Source organism: Heptranchias perlo, unplaced genomic scaffold, assembly GCF_035084215.1.
Source record: "Heptranchias perlo isolate sHepPer1 unplaced genomic scaffold, sHepPer1.hap1 HAP1_SCAFFOLD_216, whole genome shotgun sequence".
In the NCBI taxonomy this organism is placed as follows: domain Eukaryota; kingdom Metazoa; phylum Chordata; class Chondrichthyes; order Hexanchiformes; family Hexanchidae; genus Heptranchias; species Heptranchias perlo.
In genome coordinates this window covers 482,941-506,212 of record NW_027139230.1, presented here as the reverse complement: position 1 = coordinate 506,212, position 23,272 = coordinate 482,941, and the positions used below count along the sequence as shown (strand labels likewise).

Genomic DNA, 23,272 nt, shown 5'->3' with positions numbered 1-23,272 from the left:
AAGGAGTTTTAATCCTGTGATGAATGTATTAGTCGCGGGTTCCTTTAATTGTGCGCTGTTAGTGTATTTACTTCAACTGTATGTGGGGTAGATTGGTTAAAATATTATCTTGATTCACTAAGTAGTGAGGATCAACACAAGGTTAAGGAATATAAAAGTTCTACATGTTTTAGGTTTGGAGATGACAACAGCTTGAGGTCACGAGAGAGAGTGGTAATTTCATGTAAGATAGCTGGAGTAAGCCATTTTATAAGTATGGATGCAGTCTCGAGTCAGATACCGCTGCTTTAGGGTAAACCTTCCATGGAAAAGGCAAAAATGAAACTTGACATGGAACACGATGAGGCAATCATTGTTGGGAAATCAGTTGATTTGCAGTTTACCCAGTCAGGGCATTATTGTATCCCCTTAATAAAACCTGATGTTTCTTATCAGCCTGTTCGGCTAGTATTAATGACATCAGGCGATAAGGATGAGAGAAAGAAAACAAATTGTCTTAAAGTTACATAGACAATTTGCCCACCCTACTTGTCAACATTTAAAAATCCTGCTAAAAGATACAGGTGTAGTTGATGAGGAGTAAACAAGGCTCAGAGAGATTGATGAGAACTGTGAAATCTGTAAGTATAGACGGATGCCCCGCGTCCTATTGTAAGTGTTCCATTAGCAAGTGGGTTTAACAAGGTAATTGCCATGGATCTAATGGTGTGGGACAAAGACAGAAATGTTTTCATCTTACATTTTATTGACCTGGCTACGAGATTTAGTATTTCTACGCTAATATATAATAAGGAGAAGAAGGTTATTCTCTATTTTAAAAAAAATTATGGGAAAATGGATAGGGACTAGACTTGGGACACCAGCAAAGTTTTTGACCGATAATGGAGGTGAATTCACTCACGTGGAGTTCAGAGATATGTGTGAGAATATGAATTACAATTGTCATGAATACAACAGCTAAGAGCCCTTTGAGCAATGGTCTTTGTGAAAGGAATCGTGCTGAGATTGATAACATGGTGCATAAAATGTTGGCTGATCGAACAGTGTAAATTGTCAACTGCCCGAGCATGGGCAGTTCATGCAAAGAATTCTCTTCAGGTGGTTGGAGGATATAGTCCGTACCAACTAGTCTATAGGTGCAATCCCAAATTACCTTCTGTTCTTTGTGATAATCCTCCTGCTCGAGAAGGTACTACAATTAGTCCCATTTTTTCTGAGCATTTAAATGCTATGCATGCAGGGAGACAGGCTTTTATCAAGGCTGAGGTATCAGGGAAAATTCGTGGAGCATTGAGGCATCGTATTAGACCATCTGAGACAGAGTTCAATTCAGGAGATTTGGTAAACTATAAAAGAGAGGGTCCTCGGGAATGGAAAGGTCCTGGTGATGTAACAGGTCATGATGGGAAGACAGTAATCGTCCAACATGGCAATCAAGCCATTACGGTTCATTCCTCACGATTTATAAAATCTCAAACTCTGAGCAGTTGATAGAAGCAAACGAGGCACTTTGTGCCTCCAATGTTCATGATTTTTTTTGACGAGGTTCCTGAGGCACAGACTGAGGAGGATCAAGGAATGGACAGTGGTAATGTCGGTGATCAAGAAACACATGACCGAGCTACCACATCCACAGAACAATTACCCAAAGTGGGTACATGGGCGACATATGTTCCAGAGGGGACTAATTAATGGAGGGAGGCAACAATTTTGGGACATGCAGGCAAAGCTACTGGTAGGTTTAAATATTGGTTAAATGTTCAGGATGATGGCCATCGAGCGAGGTCCATGGACTGGCAGAATGGGGTAAATGAGTGGAGAGTAAGAAAGTGGAGTACAAGTAGTAATAGGGAGTCCAGAAGTGAATCTCACGTCAGAAAACGATCGTGAACTAGAGATGAAAGAGGGAGATCTCACTGCAGTAGTCCCTACAGACATCGAAGTGGAAATAGAGGACGTAGATTGACTTGGTCAGACAATGAAACAAAGACCACAGAACAGTCACGTAACAGAACTAGAAGCAGAAGTCCTCATCATCGTGAAAGTTTTGGTGGCTGCCAATAAACTTGAGGATAAATGAGTAAGAGAGGCAAAACAAAGGAAGTTAGATAGTTGGAAAGAATCTGGAGTTTATTCTGAGGTAACAGTTAAGGGTCAACCAGCTTTGTTGCAGAGATGGGTTTGTACTAAAGTCCTTGCAGATGGGACTTATAAGGCTTAAGCAAGGTTGGTAGCTGGGGGTTTGAAGAGAAACTGGGTGATACAGATGTTCGAGTGGATTTTCCCACTGCTGGAAAGGTAATCTTAAAAATCTTTTTGGCTCTTTTGGCAACATATTCCTGGGAGTTTAGGTCAATTGACATAAAAGCCGCATTTCTGCAGGGCGATACTTTTCCGAGAAGTGTTTCTGAAACCACCTAAAGAGGCAGCAGATGCAGAAGGAAAATTATGGAAACTCAACAAATGCGTCTGTGGCCTGAATGATGATTCCAGGGGATGGTATTTTCCAGTGAGATCTGTTTTGCTGAAAACAGGATGTGTTCAACAAAAATCAGATCCCGCAATGTTTTATTGGAACCGTAACGGAAAACTTTCAGGTATCTTCATGATGCATGTTGATGATTTCTTATGGAGAGGTACTGCGGAATGTGAGAAATTCATCATAAGATTAGAGTAGAATTTAAAATTGGGACTCAGGCCTGTGGGTCTTTTAAATATATTGGTTTGGATATTAGGCAGAGTGGGTCTGGTGTAACTTTAAATCAACAGTCCTATTTAGGGAGTGTTACTCCAGTCCCGGTGAATCGGACTAGTTCATCACAGAATGGTGATGTTCTATCTAAAGGGACAGAGCAATTACGAAGCTTGATTGGTCAGTTGAACTGGTTGTGCACTCAGACTAGACCAGATGCTAGTTTTGATGTGTTGAGTTAAGTACTGCAATGAAATATCCCACAGTAGAGAATGTTTTACAGGCAAAAAAAAAATTACAAAAATTAAATATAGATAAATGTGTCCTTAAGTTCCCATCCTTCGGTGACCCAAAGAAAATGAAGCTAGTTATTGTTAGCGATGCTTCACAGGTTAATCTTCCTGATGGATATTCTAGTGCAGCTGGTTTCATGGTGTTTCTTATGGGTGAGAATGGGAAATGTTGTCCTTTAGCTTGAGTTGACATCCTGTACAATGGGAGTACTGAAGGGGCTCTCCTGCCCCTCCCGGCGCACCAGCAGTGCTGGAAAAGCACTGACCTGGATCCGCCCGTTCTCACCTCCCTTCGGCTGCCGGGTTTCCCGAGCTCTGGGAATCCCGATCCACAGCCATTAAATCTAAAAGTTTGCTAAAATCTGAGGCATGCAGCCTCATTAACATATTTAAATTACTGACCCGCCGTGGTTTAAACCAAAAGTTGGGGTCGGGTTTCTGATTTTTGAAATTTTAACCCCCACCTGTCCTGGGGGTTAACATTCTTCTCAATGCTTGGGCCAGCAAGGCATAAAAAGAGAACTGAATCTCCAGTTGGGGTTAATAAAGTGAATCTAAGTATAAACATGTGCCAGCTGGTTTTGGAGAATGCTGTGGTTAATCTGTGTACGGACACTGTCAGCCTTTTTTTGCAGTCTTTCAATTAGTATCATAGTAGGTACAGCACAGGTGTGGGCCATTCAGCCCATTGTGCTTGTGCTGGCTCTTTGACGATTTTCCTTTCACAAATCCGTGCTGATTTTCATTTATTGGCCCAGATTTTTCCAAGTGCCAATTAATTTTGTCCCGGATTATTGTCTCTAAAAGTTTCCCCACCACCGACGTTAGACTGACTACCAGATTTATTCCTCTCCCCTTTTTTGAACAGGGATGTAATATTTGCAATCCTCCAGTCCTCTGGCACCGCTCCCATATCTAAGGAGGATTGGAAGGCCAGAGCCTCAACAATTTCCCCCCTTACTTCCCTCAGTAACCCAGGATGCGTCCCATCCGAACCGGGTGACTTTTCTACTTTGAGTACTGCCAATCTTTTAAGTACCTCCTCTTTATCTATTTTTATCCTATCCAATATCACTACTACCTCCTCCTTTACTATTCCAATGGCAGCATCCTCTTCACTAGTGAAGACCGATGTGAAGTATTCATTTAGTGTCTCTAAGATTCTAAGATTTAACTACAGAACATAATATAAATTAATTTAAAAATTATTTTCATACAAGATAGATTCCTTTACCAATTCTTGATCTTGATCTCTAACAGTAGAGTGATTTAGATAGGATGGGGTTGGGTAGAGTTTGGTTAGATAGTCCTGTTTGATGTTCTGAGTGGGCTGTGAAGGTGAGGCATGTTTTGGCGCTGATTACTGCGTTTATGGTCCTGTCTCGAAGGACATTGATTTTGATATGATGTAATTGGGAAACTTTCTTTACATGAAGATTAAGTAAAAGTAAATACAGAAATCTGAAATGGAAATGACTCTTATTGCAGGAGTGGAATGAAGAACTGAAAGTTCTGGTCGATTTGTGTGAGAAGGAGGAGAATAGTGACACTGATGATGATGAAGATGATGACGATACGGAAGAATTTGAAATGGCAGAGGAAAAACTGAAAATTGTTTATGGAGATGGCGGTCTGGGGAAGAGCCATGAGGAACTGTTAAAAATGAAGATTTATCGAGAAATCCTCAAAAACAAGAAGAAATCTTTATCTGAAGACACTGTGAGTACTTAATTGAGCAATGACCTTCAAAAGGGAACTGGAAGAGTTTCAGAATTTACTTTCACTGCTGTCCTGTTCGTATTTTTTGACCAAGACTGAAGAATCAGAGTTAGTGTGTTGTATCCCCTTACTTGAGGTTACCTGTGGAACTGTCTGTTTTTGTCTGTTCTTGTCTGTATGTTTACTTGTCTGGCTGCCTCTGTCATCTTTGTCTGCCTGTGTTTATCAAATGTCAGCTTCTCTTTGATCCCTCTCTCTTCTATCTCTCCATGAATCTCTCTCTATATCTCTCCCTCTAATTTATCTCCTGTTTCACTCTAACCCCTTTCTAGTCTGTCTCTCTAGTCTGCCTCTGTCTCTCTCTAATTGCACTGTTTCTCTAATCTCAATGGCCCCGATATTTATGGGGAGGGTATGGGGGTGTCCTGGTAGCACAGGGGAAACCCAGAAATCCTGGGGATGGGGCGGTCCTGCCGAATTTTTTTATTCCGTTTCCCGCCCACCAGCCGGCTAAATTGACAGGCCAGGCGGGAAAACCAGTGGCAGGAGGCCACAGCCAGGGATCCTTGGGGTCCCAGGCAATCAGAGCTCGGGATTGGGTCTTGGTGAGGGTTGGGGGGATTGAGAGGCCACGATCGGCAGAGAAGAAGCCGGAGATTTGCTTGAGGGGCCGGGGAGAGCACTCTGCTGCTCCTGGCCCACAAGGAGTGCCGAGAAAGGCACTAACCTCCTGGAGCTGACATCTCCTGCCTCCATCTCACTGCTGGGTTTCCCGACCCCTGGGAAACCCGGCCGGCAACTGTTAATTTACATCCGGCTCCCAGTCTCACTGTGGGAGCCTGCTTTAAATATGTTAATGAAGTGTCCGACTCTCCACGGCTGGACACTCGAACAACACTCTACCCATCCCCGTTAAAAACGGCAACAGGAGCATACACGTCGGATCAGGGAAGCATTCCCCGATTTTTCATTTTTTACTCCCACCCCAATCCCCTTTTGAAAGCCACGATTGTATCCGCTTCCACCACCCTTTCAGGCAGTGCATTCCAGATGATAATTACTCACTGTAAAAAAAAAAAGGTTTTCCTCATGTTTGGTTCTTTTGCCAATCATCTTAAATCTGTGCCCTCTGGTTCTCGACCCTTCCGCCAATGGGAACAGTTTCTCTTTATTTACTTTATCTAAATCCTTCATGATTTTGAATACCTCCATCAAATCTCCTCTCAACCTTCTCTGCTCTAATGAGAACAACCCCAGCTTCTCCAGTCTATCCACGTAACTGAAGTCCCTCATCCCTGGAACCATTCCAGTAAATCTCTTCTGCACCCTCTCTAAGGACTTCACATCTTTCCTAAAGTGTGGTGCCCAGAATTTGAAAGTGCTCCAGTTGTGGCCGAACCAGTGTTTTATAAAGGTTCAACATAACTTCCTTGCTTTTGTACTCTATGCCTCTATTTATAAAGCCCAGGATCCCGTATGCTTTTTTAACCGCTCTCTCAACCTGTCCTGTCACCTTCAACGATTTGTGCATTGACCCCTAGGTGTCTCTGTTTCTGCACCCCTTTTAGAATTGTGCCCTCTAGTTTATATTGCCTCTCCTCATTCTTCCTGCCAAAATGTATCACTTACACTTCTGTGCTTTAAATTTCATCTGCCATGTGTCCGCCCATTCCACCAGCCTGTCTATATCCTCTTGAAGTCTATCACTATCCTCCTCACTGTTTACTACACTTCCAAGTTTTGTGTCATCTGCAAATTTTGAAATTGTGTCCTTTACACCCAAATCCAAGTCATTAATAATATATCAAGAAAAGCAGTGGTCCCAGCACCGACCCCTGGGGAACACCACTGTACATCTTCTTCCAGTCCAAAAAACAACCGCTCACCACTACTCTGTTTCCTGTCACTTAGCCAATTTTGCTGCCACTGCCACTTTATTCCATGGGCTTCAATTTTGCTGACAAGCCTATAATGTGGCACTTTAGCAAACGCTTTTTTAAAGTCCATATATACAACATCAACTGCATTGGAGAGGGTGCAGAGGAGATTTACTAGAATGGTACCATGGATGAGGGACCTCAGTTATGTGGAGAGACTGGAGAAGATGGGATCGTTCTCCTTGGAACAGAAAAGGTTAAGGGGACATTTGATAGAGGTGTTCAAAATCATATGGGGTTTTGACATAGTGAATAAGAAAAAACTGTTTCCACTGGCAGAAGGGTCGATAACCAGAGGTTTAAGATAACTGGTAAAAGAACCAAAGGGGAGATGAGGAAACATTTTTTACGCAGTGAGTTGTTATGATCTGGAATGCACTGCCTGAAAAGGTGGTGAATGCAGATTCAATAATAACTTTCAAAAGGGATGAATACTTGAAGCGAAAAGAGTGGGGGAGTGGGAGTGGATAGTTCTTTCAAAGAACTGGTGCAGGCACAATGGGCCGATTGGCCTCCTGCGCTGTGAGATTCTATGATTCTGTCCTTGTGGCTACGTGTTTCTGTATCTGTTTAGTCTCACTAATGGTTAGGCTTTCTTTAAGTGTCAGCTGTGGCTCAGTGGGCAACACTCTTGCCTCTGATGTCAGTAAGTTGTGGGTTCAAGTCCCACTCCAGAGACTCGAGCACAAAATCTAGGCTGATACTCCCATTGTGGAGTATCAGCCTAGATTTGCTATTTGTGGGACCTTGCTGCCCGCAAATTGGCTGCTACATTTCCTACATTACAAAAGTTACTACACTTCAAAAGTATTTCATTGGCTAAGAAGTGCTTTGGGACGTCCTGAGGTTATGAAACGCGCTATGTAAATGCAAGTCTTTCTAATCTGTTTGTGTCTCTTTCTCTCTGCCTCTCTCCACCTTTGTTTCTCTCTGTGCTCATGGTTATGCATTTCTATGTCAATGTTTCGTCTGTTTGCCTATCTGTCTCTCTCTCTCACTATCTTTTCCAAAAAGAGGGGTGCTGGTACAGGAAGGAGCTGTACCGCTGGGGTGGATTGCACCTAAACCGGGCTGGGACTGAGGTCCTAGCTGAAAGGATAAATTGGGCTGTAGAAAGGACTTAATAAAGGGGAAGGGCTCAGGCAGAAATAAAAATAAAAATAGTCTAAAGATAAGAAAAAGGGATGAGATTAAAGTCCAGATCATAAATAGTGTTAAAGATATTATAAATACTTCAGGTTCAGAAAAAAATATAGGAAATAAAAGCAAAATAACTGCTAAAAATACAACAGGAGTGATGAAAATAAGAAGTGTGATAAATTAAAAGTGTGAGAAAAACAGCATCAGGGCAAAAGGGCAGGGCAGGGTCTGCTGCCCAATTAAGAGTTTTATACACAAATGCACGTAGCATAAGGAATAAAACAAGTGAATTAGAAACACAAATTCAGCTTAAAGGGTATGATGTCGTGACCATCACTGAAACCTGGCTACAGGCTGGGCATGACTGGGAGATAAATATTCCAGGTTATAAGGTCTTTAGAAAGAACAGGGAAATTGGGAAAGGAGGAGTAGCAATATTGATAAAATGACACTATGGATTTGTAATGGGTAAGTCCTATCTAACTGACCGAATTTTGGAGGAGATAACGTGGTAGATAAGGGAGTGTCTATGGACATTATTTTGGACTTTCAGAAGACATTCGATAAGGTTCCACATAAGAGACTGTTAGCAGAAATGAAAGTGCATGGAATTGGAAGCAACCTATTGGCTTGGGTAGGAGGCAGGAGACAGAGTAGGGATAACGGGTATGTATTCAAATAGGCAGGATGTGACTAGTGGTGACCCCCAGGGATCTGTCCTGGGGCCTCAGCTTTTCACTATATTTATAAATAACTTGGATGAAGGAATAGAGAGCCGTGTATCTAAGTTTGCAGCCGACTCTGAGTTAGGAGGCAAAGTAAATAGTGTAGATGGGAGCAGAAAGTTACAAAGGGACATTGATAGATTCAGTGAGTGGGCAAAACTGCAGCAGATGGAGTTCAACATGGGGAAGTGTGAGGTCATCCACTTTGGATCTAAGAAAGATAAATCAGGGTATTTTCTAAATGGGGAGAAGCTCGGAACTGTGGAGGAGCAGAGATATTTAGGGGTCCAAGTACAGAAATCACAAAACTTGTGGACAGGTTCAGAAAGTCATTAAAAAGGCTAATGGAATGTTGGCCTTTATTTCAGGAGAGCTGGAATACAAAGGGGTGGACGTTATATTACAGATGTGCAAAGCTCTGTTTAAACCCCATCTGGAGAATGACATTCAGTTCTGGGCACCGCACCTCAGGAAGGATATATTCGTCTTGGAGGGGATGCAGAGCAGATTCACTGGGACTGATGATACTGGGGTTAAATTATGAGGACAGGTTGCACAGACTAGGATTGTATTCTCCTGAGTATAGAAGATCATGGGGTGATTTAATTGAGGTGTTTAAGATGATTAAAAGAGTTGATAAGGTAAATAGAGGGGGCTCCATTTTGAAATGGTGGTGGGTTGGCAGCAAGGGGGGGTGGGGGTGAAGGTGCGCGTGGCAAACCCAAATAAATAAAACTTACCGTTTCCGACGTGATCGCATCATAATTGGTGATTAACGTCCTCTCCAGATTTCACACCCGGCAGTCAGTCTGATTGAGGGGAGAGGGGAGAGGGGAGAGGGGAGAGGGGGAGACGTCAACCAGCACTGGAACAGAAGATCGGGGTGGGGGGAGAGGGGAAGATCAGGGGGACATCGGAGCAAGGTGGAAAGGTAGGTTGATTTTGTGTTTTAACTTTGTGCAATGGTTTGTTCTTCAGTTTATTTTGTTTCTTTTTGCCTGATCCGGCCCTTCATACCTGGTTGCACCAGGCGAGTTTCAGAAACCTTGGGAAAGCCGCCCAGGTAAGTTTAAAAAATCGTTCTAACTTTTTTTTACTCGTTCATGGGATGTGGGCATTGCTGGTGATGTCGGCATTTATTGCCCATCCCTAATTGCCCTCGAGAAGGTGGTGGTGAGCCGTCTTCTTGAACCGCTGCAATCCGTGTGGTGAAGGTTCTCCCACAGTGCTGTTAAGAAGGGAGTTCCAGGATTTTGACCCAGCGACGATGAAGGAACGGCGATATATTTCCAAGTCGGGATGGTGTGTGACTTGGAGGGGAACGTGCAGGTGGTGTTGTTCCCATGTGCCTGCTGCTCTTGTCCTTCTAGGTGGTAGAGGTCGTGGGTTTGGGAGGTGCTGTGGAAGAAGCCTTGGTGAGTTGCTGCAGTGCATCCTGTGGATGGTACACACTGCAGCCACTGTGCGCCGGTGGTGAAGGGAGTGAATGTTTAGGGTGATAGATGGGGTGCCAATCAAGCGGCTACCTACTATGTCACAAGTAAAGTGCCTTAAGTTCCTCAATGAGATACATTTGGTTCTTTAACTATCATCCTGCCGGCTTTAATTGCCAGCGGGACTTCCGGATTCGGGACGCCCGTGCCCACATAGGTGTGTCTGTGGAGAACTTGGAAGTCGGCGGGTTGGAGCCGGCTTCCAAACCCGAACGGGATTTCCCCGATATTCGGGGCCCCCCGCCCCCCAACGCACCTGCAATTTCCTGGGAAAATCGAGCCCAGAGAAACTATTTGTTCTGTTGAGAGTCCAGAACAAGGGGACATAACCTTAAAATTAGAGCTAGACCATTCAGGGGTGATGTCGGGAAGCACTTCTTCACACAAAGGGGAGTGGAAATCTGGAACTCTCTCCCCAGAAAAGCTGTTGAGGCCGGGGGTCAATTGAAAATTTCAAAGCTGAGATTGATAGATTTTTGTTGGGTAAGGGTATTAAGGGTTACGGAACCAAGGCGAGTAAATGGAGTTAAGGTGCAGATTAGCCAGGATCTAATTGAATGGCAGAATTGGCTCAAGGGGCTGAATGGCCTCTTCCTGTTCCTATGTTCATTTCATGTCTCTCACTGTGTCTATTTGTCTCTTTTCCTGTCCTGTTTCCATGTGCGTCTGTCTCTCTGTCTTACTCTCTGTCACTTTCTGTCTGTCTGCCTGTCTCTCTCTGCCTCTCCCTATTCTGTTTCTTTCTGTCTGTCAGTCTCTCTGCCTCTAATTTCTTTCACTCCCTCTTTTTCTATCTCTCTGTCTGTCTCTCTGTCCCTCATTTGTGTCTCCCTCTCTGTGTCTCTCGCTTTCTATCTCTGTCTGTCTTACACTCTCTCTCTCTGTCACTTTCTCTCTGCCTGCCTGTCTCTTTCTCTCTCTGCCTCTCAGAATATTTTTTAAATGGTGAAAAACTAGTAAATGTTGGTGTTCAGAGAGATTTGGGTATCCTCGTACAAAAAACACAAAAAGTTAACATGCAGGCGCAGCAAACAATTAGGAAAGCAAATGGAACGTTGGCCCTTGTTGCAAGGGGGTTAGAGTACAAGAGTAAGGAAGTCTTACTAAAATTATACAGGGCTTTAGTGAGACCTCACCTGGAGTACTGCATACAGTTTTGGTCTCCTTATCAAAGGAAGGATATACTTGCCTTAGAGGCGGTGCAATGAAGGTTCACTAGATTAATTCCTGGGATGAGAGGATTGTCTTATGAGGAGAAATTGAGTAGAATGGGCCTATACTCTGGAGTTTAGAAGAATGCGAGGTGATCTCATTGAAACATGTAAGATTCTGAGGGGGCTTGACAGGGTAGATGCTGAGAGGTTGTTTCCCATGGCTGGAGAGTCTAGAACTAGAGGGCATAGTTGCAGGATAAGGGGTCAGCCATTTAAGACTGGGATGAGGAGGAATGTCTTCGCTCAGAGGGTTGTGAATCTTTGGAATTCTCTACCCTAGTGGGCTGTGGATACTGAGTCGTTGAGTATACTCAAGACTGAGATCAATAGATTTTTGGACTCTAGGGGAATCAAGAGATATGGGGATCAGGCAGGAAAGTGGAGTTGAGGTTGAAGATCAGCCATGATCTGATTGAATGGCGGAACATGCTCGAGGGGCCGTATGGCCTACTCCTGCTCCTATTTCTTATGTTCTTATGTTCTCCCTATCCTTCTGTTTCTTTCTGTCTGTCCGTCTCTCTGCCTCTCTCTGTGTTCCCCTCCCACTGCGATATCTAACTATATGATAGTGTAACCCAGGGGTGTAACAGTAGATCACAAGATCCCTTGTGATCTGAATGTGTTATTTGGATGTGACGTTGTGCCGTTTTTCTGATATTTGTGAAGGGGGAAAAGAAACTCTGAGACATAGCCAGATATGAATTGTGAAGCTGCATTATTCAACAGACAGCAAGTGAAAATACAGAATAACAGTCAAAGCAAATCCCACTTCCATCGTTCAAAAAATGAGATAACTCGCCCTGTCCCTTTTGTCGGCTGACATTCTTGTTTTGGCATCAACTTTCTATACAACATCTAACTGCAAGGACTGACCGCCTGCATTTTAGCCTCCAGCTCTCGGCTCAGGCCTGCGCCTGCAGTCTCCTGTTTTAAATCTGACTGACTGCCCAAGTGCCTCTTCTCTCTTATTTTTTCCTTGTTCTTAGCATGTGGGAGGGATGTCCCCCCATTCAGTGTTTCACCAGTTGGCTTGTCAACCAATTAGACTATGCCCCCCTCTCAGACACATGCTGCTGCGTTCACATTGAATTTGAGAGTGACGAACTTAAGCCTTAAACTTAAATAAAGCCAATTACATAGGTATGAGGGGCGAGTTGGCTAAGGTAGATTGGAAAATTAGATTAAAAGATATGACGGTAGATAAGCAATGGCAAATATTTAAAGAAATATTTCATAATTCTCAACAAAGCATACATTCCGTTGAGAAATAAAAACTCTAGGGGAAAAGTGATCCATCCGTGGCTAACTAAAGAAGTTAAGGATAGTATTAGATTAAAAGAGGCTTACAATTTTGCCAAGAAGAGTAGTAAGCCTGAGGATTGGGAGAGTTTTCGAAACCAGCAAAGGATGACCAAAAATTTGATGATAAAAAGGGAGAAAATAGAATAGAGAGTAAACTAGCAAGAAATATAAAAACAGATTGTAAGAGCTTCTATAAGTACTTAAAAAGAGAGATTAGCGAAAGTAAACATTGGTCCCTCAGTGGCTGAGACAGGAGAAATTATAATGGGGAAAAAGGAAATGGCAGAGACATTATTTTGTATCTTCACAGTAGAAGACATTAAAAAAAATTCAGAAATAGTCAGCAACCAATGAAAGTGAGGAACTTAAAGTAATTAATATTAGTAAAGAAAATGTACTGGAGAAATTAATGGGACTAAAAGCCAACAAATCCCCTGGACCTGATGGCCTACATCGTAGGGTTCTACAAGAGGTGGCTGCAGAGATAGTGGATGCATTGGTTGTGATCTTCCAGAATTCCCGAGATTCTAGAACGGTCCCAGTGGATTGGAAGGTGGCAAATGTAACCCCGCTATTCAAGAAAGGAGGGAGAGAGAAAACGGGGAACTACAGGCCAATTAGCCTGACATCAGTCGTCAGGAAAATCCATTATTAAGGAAGTGGGAACGGGGCACTTAGAAAATCATCATTTGATTATGATGTGGAGATGCCGGTGATGGACTGGGGTTGACAATTGTAAACAATTTTACAACACCAAGTTATAGTCCAGCAATTTTATTTTAAATTCACAAGCTTTCGGAGGCTACCTCCTTCCTCAGGTGAACGATGTGGAAATGAAGTCCTCGAAATGAAGTCGCATTTATAATTCACAGAACAATGCTTGGTGATAACAGACAGTTTTTTCAACTGCCCGTTGCCAAGGCAATCAGTGTGCAGACAGACAGGTGTTACCTGCCAGGTCTCAGAATATACAAATCACCAAAAAAAACAACAAACAAAGAAAAAACAGAGATAGAGAGGTAGAAACATAGAAAAGACAGCAACTGACCCGTTATATTAAAAACAGATAACATTTGTTCGCTGGTGGGGTAACGTGTAGCGTGACATGAACCCAAGATCCCGGTTGAGGCCGTCCTCATGGGTGCGGAACTTGGCTATCAATTTCTGCTCGACGATTTTGCGTTGTCGTGTGTCTCGAAGGCCGCCTTGGAGTACGCTTACCCGAAGGTCGGTGGCTGAATGTCCTTGACTGCTGAAGTGTTCCCCGACTGGGAGGGAACCCTCCTGTTTGGCGATTGTTGCGCGGTGTCCGTTCATCCGTTGTCGCAGTGTCTGCATGGTCTCGCCAATGTACCATGCTCTGGGGCATCCTTTCCTGCAACGTATGAGGTAGACAACGTTGGCCGAGTCACAGGAGTATGAACCATGCACCTGGTGGGTGGTGTCCTCTCGTGTGATGCCGGCCTCAACCGGGATCTTGGGTTCATGTCACGCTACACGTTACCCCACCAGCGAACAAATGTTATCTGTTTTTAATATAACGGGTCAGTTGCTGTCTTTTCTATGTTTCTACCTCTCTATCTCTGTTTTTTGTGTTTGTTGTTTTTTTTTGGTGATTTGTATATTCTGAGACCTGGCAGGTAACACCTGTCTGTCTGCACACTGATTGCCTTGGCAACGGGCAGTTGAAAAAACTGTCTGTTATCACCAAGCATTGTTCTGTGAATTATAAATGCGACTTCATTTCGAGGACTTCATTTCCACATCGTTCACCTGAGGAAGGAGGAAGCCTCCGAAAGCTTGTGAATTTAAAATAAAATTGCTGGACTATAACTTGGTGTTGTAAAATTGTTTACAATTGTCAACCCCAGTCCATCACCGGCATCTCCACATCATGACTACCATCGACACCACAAACTGCCGGCTCACAGTGGAAAGGATATCCAAGAAGATCGCGCATTTAGACACAGACATCAAGTTTTTACAGAGCTGCAAGAAAGCAGACAAGATCCCGAAAGGACTCCAGATCACGAACCCACTCAGGTCCACATACAACTCGGATTATGCTGAGAGACTCTGCCGCCGTACATCTCGCACACTCCGCAACCATCTCGTACACCAACTCTACAGCAGACGCCACAACCTCGAAACCAAGATAGAGTCCATACTCTCAACCTGTACTCAGGACACAGCAGACCAGCTACGATATACCGCCGAACAGACGAGGCAACGGAACTACGCTGCCTACATGAAAACCAAGAGCAGGAAGCTTGAGAAACTCGGCATCACCACCAGCATCGACCAAGCTTCCCCTGGTACCATGGTTGCAACCACAGGGAAGTCTATCGTCAATTTGTCCGACCACACCCTTCAACCAGACGAAATCGAAGTTCTCAGCCGAGGGCTCAATTTCTGCCCCACTACCAAAATGGACCCCACTAGTCTCGCGGCGGACACAGAGGAATTCATCAGGAGAATGAGGCTCCGGGAATTCTACCACAAACCACAAAATTTCAGCAGCGAACCCAATGAGACAATCGACGATCCGGAACAGCAGACAGAGGGATCCGCGGTACAGCAACCGAAGAGGAAAGAGTCAAACTGGACTCCTCCAGAGGGTCACTGCCCTCAGCTGGACATGTATGCTCAAGCTGTCAGGAAATGCGTCAATGCCAGATTCATCAGCCGCACTCAGAAGACAGTCCAGAATGTCACCCGAGCACAACGCAACGCCATCAACGCTCTCAAGACCAACTGCAACATCGTCATCAAACCAGCGGACAAAGGAGGAGCCATAGTCATACAGAACAGAACGGACTATTGCAAAGAAGCATACCGACAACTGGACAACCAGGAACACTACAGACGGTTACCCGCAGACCCGACCAAAGAACACACCCACCAGCTCAACAAACTGATCAAGACCTTCGATCCAGACCTTCAAAGCATCCTACGCACTCTCATCCCGCGTGGGAGACTTCTACTGCCTCCCAAAGATACACAAAGCCAACACACCTGGACGTCCTATCGTATCAGGCAACGGAACCCTGTGTGAGAACCTCTCTGGATACATCGAGGGCATCCTGAAACCCATCGTGCAGGGAACCCCCAGCTTCTGTCGCGACACTACAGACTTCCTACAAAAACTCAGTACCCACGGACCAGTTGAACCAGGAACACTTCTCACCACGATGGACGTCTCGGCACTCTACACCAGTATCCCCCACGATGACGGCATCGCTGCGACAGCATCAATACTCAACACCAACAACAGCCAATCTCCGGAAGCCATCCTACAACTCATCCGCTTCATCCTGGATCACAATGTCTTCACCTTCGATAACCAGTTCTTTACCCAAACACACGGAACAGCCTTCGGGACCAAATTCGCACCCCAATACGCCAACATTTTCATGCACAAGTTCGAGCCGGACTTCTTCACTGCACAAGACCTCCAACCAACACTATACACCAGATACATCGACGACATTTTCTTCCTATGGAACCACGGCGAAGAATCACTGAAGAGACTACACGATAACATCAACAAGTTCCATCCCACCATCAAGCTCACCATGGACTACTCCTCAGAATCAGTTTCTTTCTTGGACACACAAATCTCCATCAAAGACGGGCACCTCAGCACCTCACTCTACCGCAAGCCCACGGACAACCTCACGATGCTCCACTTTTCCAGCTTCCACCCGAACCACGTCAAAGAGGCCATCCCCTATGGACAGGTCCTGCGAATACACAGGGTCTGCTCAGACGAGGAGGAACGCGATGGACACCTACAGACGCTGAAAGACGCCCTCGTAAGAACGGGATATGACGCTCGACTCATCGATCGACAGTTCCGACGGGCCACAGCAAAAAATCGCATAGACCTCCTCAGGAGACTAACACGGGACGCAACCAACAGAGTACCCTTTGTCGTCCAGTACTTCCCCGGAGCGGAGAAACTACGCCATGTTCTCCGCAGCCTTCAACATGTCATCAATGACGACGAACACCTCGCTATGGCCATCCCCACACCTCCACTACTCGCCTTTAAACAGCCACCCAACCTCAAACAGACCATCGTTCGCAGCAAATTACCCAGCTTTCAAGAGAACAGCGTCCACGACACCACACAACCCTGCCGCGGTAACCTCTGCAAGACATGCCAGATCATCGACACAGATACCACCATCACACGAGAGGACACCACCCACCAGGTGCATGGTTCATACTCCTGTGACTCGGCCAACGTTGTCTACCTCATACGTTGCAGGAAGGGATGCCCCAGAGCATGGTACATTGGCGAGACCATGCAGACACTGCGACAACGGATGAACGGACACCGCGCAACAATCGCCAAACAGGAGGGTTCCCTCCCAGTCGGGGAACACTTCAGCAGTCAAGGACATTCAGCCACCGACCTTCGGGTAAGCGTACTCCAAGGCGGCCTTCGAGACACGACAACGCAAAATCGTCGAGCAGAAATTGATAGCCAAGTTCCGCACCCATGAGGACGGCCTCAACCGGGATCTTGGGTTCATGTCACGCTACACGTTACCCCACCAGCGAACAAATGTTATCTGTTTTTAATATAACGGGTCAGTTGCTGTCTTTTCTATGTTTCTACCTCTCTATCTCTGTTTTTTTTTTGTTTGTTGTTTTTTTTGGTGATTTGTATATTCTGAGACCTGGCAGGTAACACCTGTCTGTCTGCACACTGATTGCCTTGGCAACGGGCAGTTGAAAAAACTGTCTGTTATCACCAAGCATTGTTCTGTGAATTATAAATTCGACTTCATTTCGAGGACTTCATTTCCACATCGTTCACCTGAGGAAGGAGGTAGCCTCCGAAAGCTTGTGAATTTAAAATAAAATTGCTGGACTATAACTTGGTGTTGTAAAATTGTTTACAATCATTTGATTAGGCAGAGTCAATATGGTTTTATGAAAGGGAAATTGTGTTTGACAAATCTACTGGAGTTTTTTGAGGATGTAACTAGCAGGGTAGATAAAGGGGAACCAGTGGATTTGGATTTTCAAAAGGCGTTCGATAAGGTGCCACATAAGAGGTTGTTACACAAGATGAGGGCTCTCCCCTCTCCCGATCACGGCCTCTCGCTCGCGCGCCCTCTCGCTCGCGTGCCCTCCTGCCATTGGTGTTCCCTCTCTCCTGCTGGCCAGGCTATCCATTTGGTCAGCTACCAGGAGGGAAATGGAACAAAAAAGCATTAATGAGGTCCAGTCGGGTTCTTTGGCTGTTTCCGGCCTCCCTCCCACCCTCAGCCACACCGTGCCCCACACACTCCTCCACTCCCTCTCCCTCCCACCCTCCACTGCACCCCCATAAATATCGGGGCCATTAACTACATTTCTCTCCACAGATTTCCAGCATCCGCAGTTATTTTGTTTTTATTTTACATTAAATAATTCATTATCTCATCTCAGATGACCTAACAAGAGCCCCACACCTATTACGATGGGGATGATTCTATTCATGTCAACATAAGAACATAAGAAATAGGAGCAGGAGTAGGCCATACACCCCCTCGAACCTGCTCCGCCATTCAATAAGATCATGGCTGATCTTCAACCTCAACTCCACTTTCCCGCCCAATCCCCATATCCCTTGATTCCCTTAGAGTCCAGAAATCTATCTATCTCAGCCTTGAATATACTCAACGACTGAGTATCCACAGCCCTCTGGGGTAGAAAATTCCAAAGCTTCACAACCCTCTGAGTGAAGAAATTCCTCCTCGTCTCGGTCTTAAATGTCCGACCCCTTATCCTGAGACAATGCCCCTACGTTCTAAACTCTCCAGCCAGGGAAACAGCCTGTCAAGCCCTCTAAGAATTTTATACGTTTCAATGAGATCACCTCCCATTCTTCTAAACTCCAGAGAATACAGGACCATTCTACTCAATCTCTCTTCATAGGACAACCCTCTCATCCCAGGAATCAATCTAGTGAACCTTTGTTGCACCCCCTCTAAGGCAAGTATATTCTTCCTTAGGTAAAGAGACCAAAACTGTACACTGTACTCCAGGTGAGGTCTCACCAAAGCCCTGTACAATTGTAGCAAGACTTCCTTACTCTTGTACTCCAACCCCCTTGCAATGAAGGCTAACAAACCATTTGCCTTCCCAATTGCTTGCTGTACCTGCATGTTAACTTTTTGTATTTCTTGTACGAGGATACCCAAATCTCTCTGAACGCCAACGTTTAATAGTTTTTCACCATTTAAAAAATATTCTGTTTCTTTTCTTCCTACCAAAGTGGATAATTTCACATTTCCCCACAAAACTCCATCTGCCACCTTCTTGCCCACTCACTTAACCTGTCTATATCCCTTTGCAGATTCTGTGTGCTCCTCACAGCTTACTTTCTCACCTAGCTTTGTATCATCAGCAAACTTGGATACATTACACTCGGTCCCTTCATCTAAGTCATTAATATAGATTGTAAATAGTTGAGGCCCAAACACTGATCCTTGTGGCATCCCACTAGTTACAGCCTGCCATCCTGAAAATGACCTGTTTATCCCTAGTCCCTGTTTTCTGTCCATTGACGAATCCTCTATCCATGCTAATATAATTACCCCCAACTCCCAAACCCAAAAGCCATTTAGGACTGAGATGAGGAGGAATTTCTTCACTCAGGGTCGTGAAGCTTTGGAATTCTCTACCCCAGAGGGCTGTGGACGCTCAGTCATTGAGTATATTCAAGGCTGAGATTGATAGATTTCTGGACTCTAAGGGAATCAAGGGATATGGGGATTGGGCGGGAAAGTGGAGTTGAGGTTGAAGATCAGCCATGATCTTATTGAATGGCGGAGCAGGTTCGAGGGGGTGTATGGCCTACTCCTGCTCCTATTTCTTATGTTCTTATGTTGACATGAATAGAATCATCCCCATCGTAATAGGTGTAGGGCTCTTGTTAGGTCATCTGAGATGAGCTAATGAATTATTTAATGTAAAATGAAAACAAAATAACCGCGGATGCTGGAAATCTGTGGAGAGAAATGTAGTTAATGGCCCCGATATTTATGGGGGTGCAGTGGAGGGTGGGAGGGAGAGGGAGTGGAGGAGTGTGTGGGGCAGGGTGCGGCTGAGGGTGGGAGGGAGGCCAGAAACAGCCAAAGAACCCGACTGGACCTCATTAATGTTTTTTGTTCCATTTCCCACCTGGTAGCTGACCAAATGGATCGCCTGGCCAGCAGGAGAGAGGGAACACCAGTGGCAGGAGGCCACAGCCAGGGACCCTTGGGCTCAGTCAGGCGGTGAGATAGAGAGAGACAGAGAGCCCTGCTCCTCCTGGCCCACAAGGAGTGCCGGAAAGGGCACTTACCTTCTGGAGCCGGCAGCTCCCGTCTCTCTTTCACTGCCGGGTTCCCAACCCCTGGGAAATCGGTGCATCAACAGTCAATTTTAAATCAGGCTCCCAATTGTACCGTGGGAGCCTGATTTTAATATATAATTTCAACTACCCTATTATTAACTGGGATAGAATCAGTGTAAAAGGTCTAGAGGGCGCAGAATTCTTAAATTGCATTCAGGAGAACTTTTTTAGCCAGTACGTAGCAAGCCCAACAAGAGAGGGGGCAGTTCTGGATTTAGTTTTAGGGAATGAGGCTGGGCAGGTGGAAGGAGTATCAGTGGGAGAGCATTTTGGTGATAGTGATCATAATTCAGTTAGGTTTAGCGTAGTTATGGAAAAGGACAAAGACAGAGCAGGAGTAAAAGTTCTCAATTGGGGAAAGGCCAATTTTACTAAGCTGAGAAGTGATTTAGCAAAAGTGGACTGGAAACGGCTACTTGAAGGTAAATCAGTGTCAGAGCAGTGGGAGGCATTCAAGGGGGAGATTCGAGGGGTTCAGAGTAAACATGTTCCCACAAAGAAAAAGGGTGGGACTCCCAAATCTAGAGCCCCCTGGATGACAAGGAGCACACAGGGTAAGATAAGGGAAGCTTATGTCAGACACTGAGAGCTCAATACTGCAGAAATCCTAGAGGAGTATAGAAAGTGCAGGGGTGAAATTAAAAAGGAAATCAGAAAAGCAGAGAGAGGGCATAAAAAAAGAGTACTGGCAAGTAAAATCAAGGAAAACCCAAAGAAGTTTTATAAATACATAAAGAGCAAGAGGATAACTAAGGAAAGAGTAGGGCCTATTAGAGACCAAAAAGGTAAACTATGTGTGGAGGCGGAAGATGTGGGTCTGGTTCTTAATGAATACTTTGCGTCTGTCTTCACAAAAGAGAGGGACGATGCAGAGACTGTAGTTAAGGAGGAGGAGTGTGAAATATTGGATAGTGAGAGAGGAAGTATTAAGGGGATTAGCATCTTTGAAAGTACATAAATCACCAGGGCCGGATGAAATATATCCCAGGCTGTTAAGAGAAGCAAGGGAGGAAATAGCAGAGGCTCTGACCACCATTTTTCAATCCTCACTGGATACAGGCCTGGTGTTGGAGGATTGGAGGACTGCTAACATTGTACCGTTGCTTAAAAAGGGAGCGAAGGATAAACCGAGTAATTACAGGCCAGTCAGCCTAACCTCGGTGGTGGGCAAATTATTGGAATCAATTCTGAGGGACAGGATAAACTGTCACTTAGAAAGGCACGGACTAATCAAGGACAGTCAGCATGGATTTGTTAAGGGAAGGTCGTGTCTAACTTGATTGAATTTTCTCGAGGAGGTAACATGGAGGGTCGGTGAGGGTAGTGCATTTGATGTAGTGTACATGGATTTTAGCAAGGCTTTTGACAAGGTCCACATGGCAGACTGGTCAAAAAAGTACAAGCTCATGGGATCCAAGGGAATGTGGCAAGTTGGATCCAAAATTGGCTCAGTGGCAGGAAGCAAAGGGTAATGGTCGACGGGTGTTTTTGTGACTGGAAGGCTGTTTCCAGTGGAGTTCTGCAGGGCTCTGTACTAGGTCCTTTGCTTTTTGTGGTATATATTAATGATTTGAACTTGAATATGGGGGATATGATTAAGAATTTTGCAGATAATACAAAAATTGGCCGTGCGGTTGATAGTGAGGAGAAATGCTGGAGACTGCAGGAAGATATCAATGGACTGGTCAGGTGGGCAGAAAAGTGGCAAATGGAATTTAATCTGGAGAAGTGTGAGGTAATGCATTTGGGGAGAATACACAATAAATGGAAGGAAACTGAAAGGTGTAGAGGAAGTGAGAGAACTTGGAGTGCATGTCCATAGATCCCTGAAGGTAGCAGGACAGGTAGATTCGGTGGTTAAGAAGGCATACGGGATACTTTCCTTTATTAGCAGAGGCATAGAATATAAGAGCAGGGAGGTTATGCTGGAACTGTATAAAACACTGGTTAGGCCACAGCTTGAGTACTGCGTACAGTTCTGGTCATCACATTACAGAAAAGGTGTGATTGCACTCGAGAGGGTACAGAGGAGATTTATGAGGATGTTGCCGGGACTGGAGAATTTTAGCTATGAGGAAAGATTGGATAGGCTGGGTTTGTTCTCTTTGGAACAGAGGAGGCTGAGGCGTGATTTAATTGAGGTGTATAAAATTGAGAGGCCGAGATAGAGTGGATAGGACGGACCTATTTCCCTTAGCAGAGCGGTCATTAACTAGGGGGCATAGATTTAAAATAATTGGTAGAAGGATTAGAGGGGAGTTGAGGAAAATATTTTTTCACCCAGAGGGTGGTAGGGGTCTGGAACTCACTGCCTGAGAGGGTGGGAGAGGCAGAAACCCTCATCACATTGAAAAAACACCTGGATGTGCACCTGAAGTTCCGTAACCTACAGGGCTACGGACCAAGTGCTGGAAAGTGGGATTAGGCTGGGTGGCTTATTTTCGGCCGGCGCGGACACGATGGGCCGAATGGCCCCCTTCTGTGCCATAAATTTTCTATGATATGAGAAGTGTGAGGTAATGCATTTGGGGAAGTTAAACAAGGCAAGGGAATACACAATAATTGGGAGGCTACTGAGAGGTGTAGAGGAAGTGAGGGACCTTGGAGTGCATGTCCACAGATCCCCAAAGGTAGCAGGACAGATAGATAAGATGGTTAAGAAGGCATATGGAATACTTTACTTGATTAGCTGAGGCATGGAATATAAGAGCAGGGACGTTATGCTAGAACTATATAAAACACTAGTTAGGCCACAGCTTGAGTACTGTGTACAGTTCTGGTCACCACATTACAGGAAAGGTGTGATTGCACTCGAGAGGGTGCAGAGGAGATTTACGAGGATGTTGCCAGGGCTGGAGAATTTTAGGCTGGGGTTGTCTTCTTTGGCACAAAGGAGTCTGAGGTAAGATTTAATTGAGGTATATAAAATTATGACAGGACGAGATAGAGTGGATAGCAAGGACATATTTCCCTTAGCAGAGGCGTCATTGACCAGAGGTCATAGATTTCAAGTAATTGGTGGAAGAATTAGACGAGAGCTGAGGCAAAATCTTTTCAACCAGAGGGTGGTGGGGGTCTGGAACTCACTGCCTGAAAGGGTGGTAGAGGCAGAAACCCTCAACTCATTTAAAAGTACCTGGATGTGCACCTGAAGTGCTGTAACCTACAGGGCTACGGACCAAGTGCTGGAAAGTGGGATTAAGCTGGATAGCTCTTTTTCAGCCAGCACGGATACGATAAGCCGAATGGCCTCATTCTGTGCCGTAACTTTCCATGATCCCATGTTAATGAGGTGTCCTGTCTCCACAGCGGGACACTCGGACGCCACAATATCCGCTCCTGTAAAAAAGGCTGTTGGGCA

General features: G+C 45.0%; 1 protein-coding gene across 1 annotated transcript in view; it reads left to right on the top strand.

Annotated features, from left to right (window-relative positions):
- LOC137310099 (nuclear GTPase SLIP-GC-like) overlaps positions 1 to 23,272 on the top strand; it is a 187,212-nt gene that overhangs the window by 65,591 nt on the left and 98,349 nt on the right. Inside the window, exon 8 of the mRNA XM_067978058.1 lies at positions 4,474 to 4,704. Within this exon, the coding sequence (XP_067834159.1) occupies positions 4,474 to 4,704 (231 nt within the window). The remainder of the gene's footprint in view (positions 1 to 4,473; positions 4,705 to 23,272) is intronic.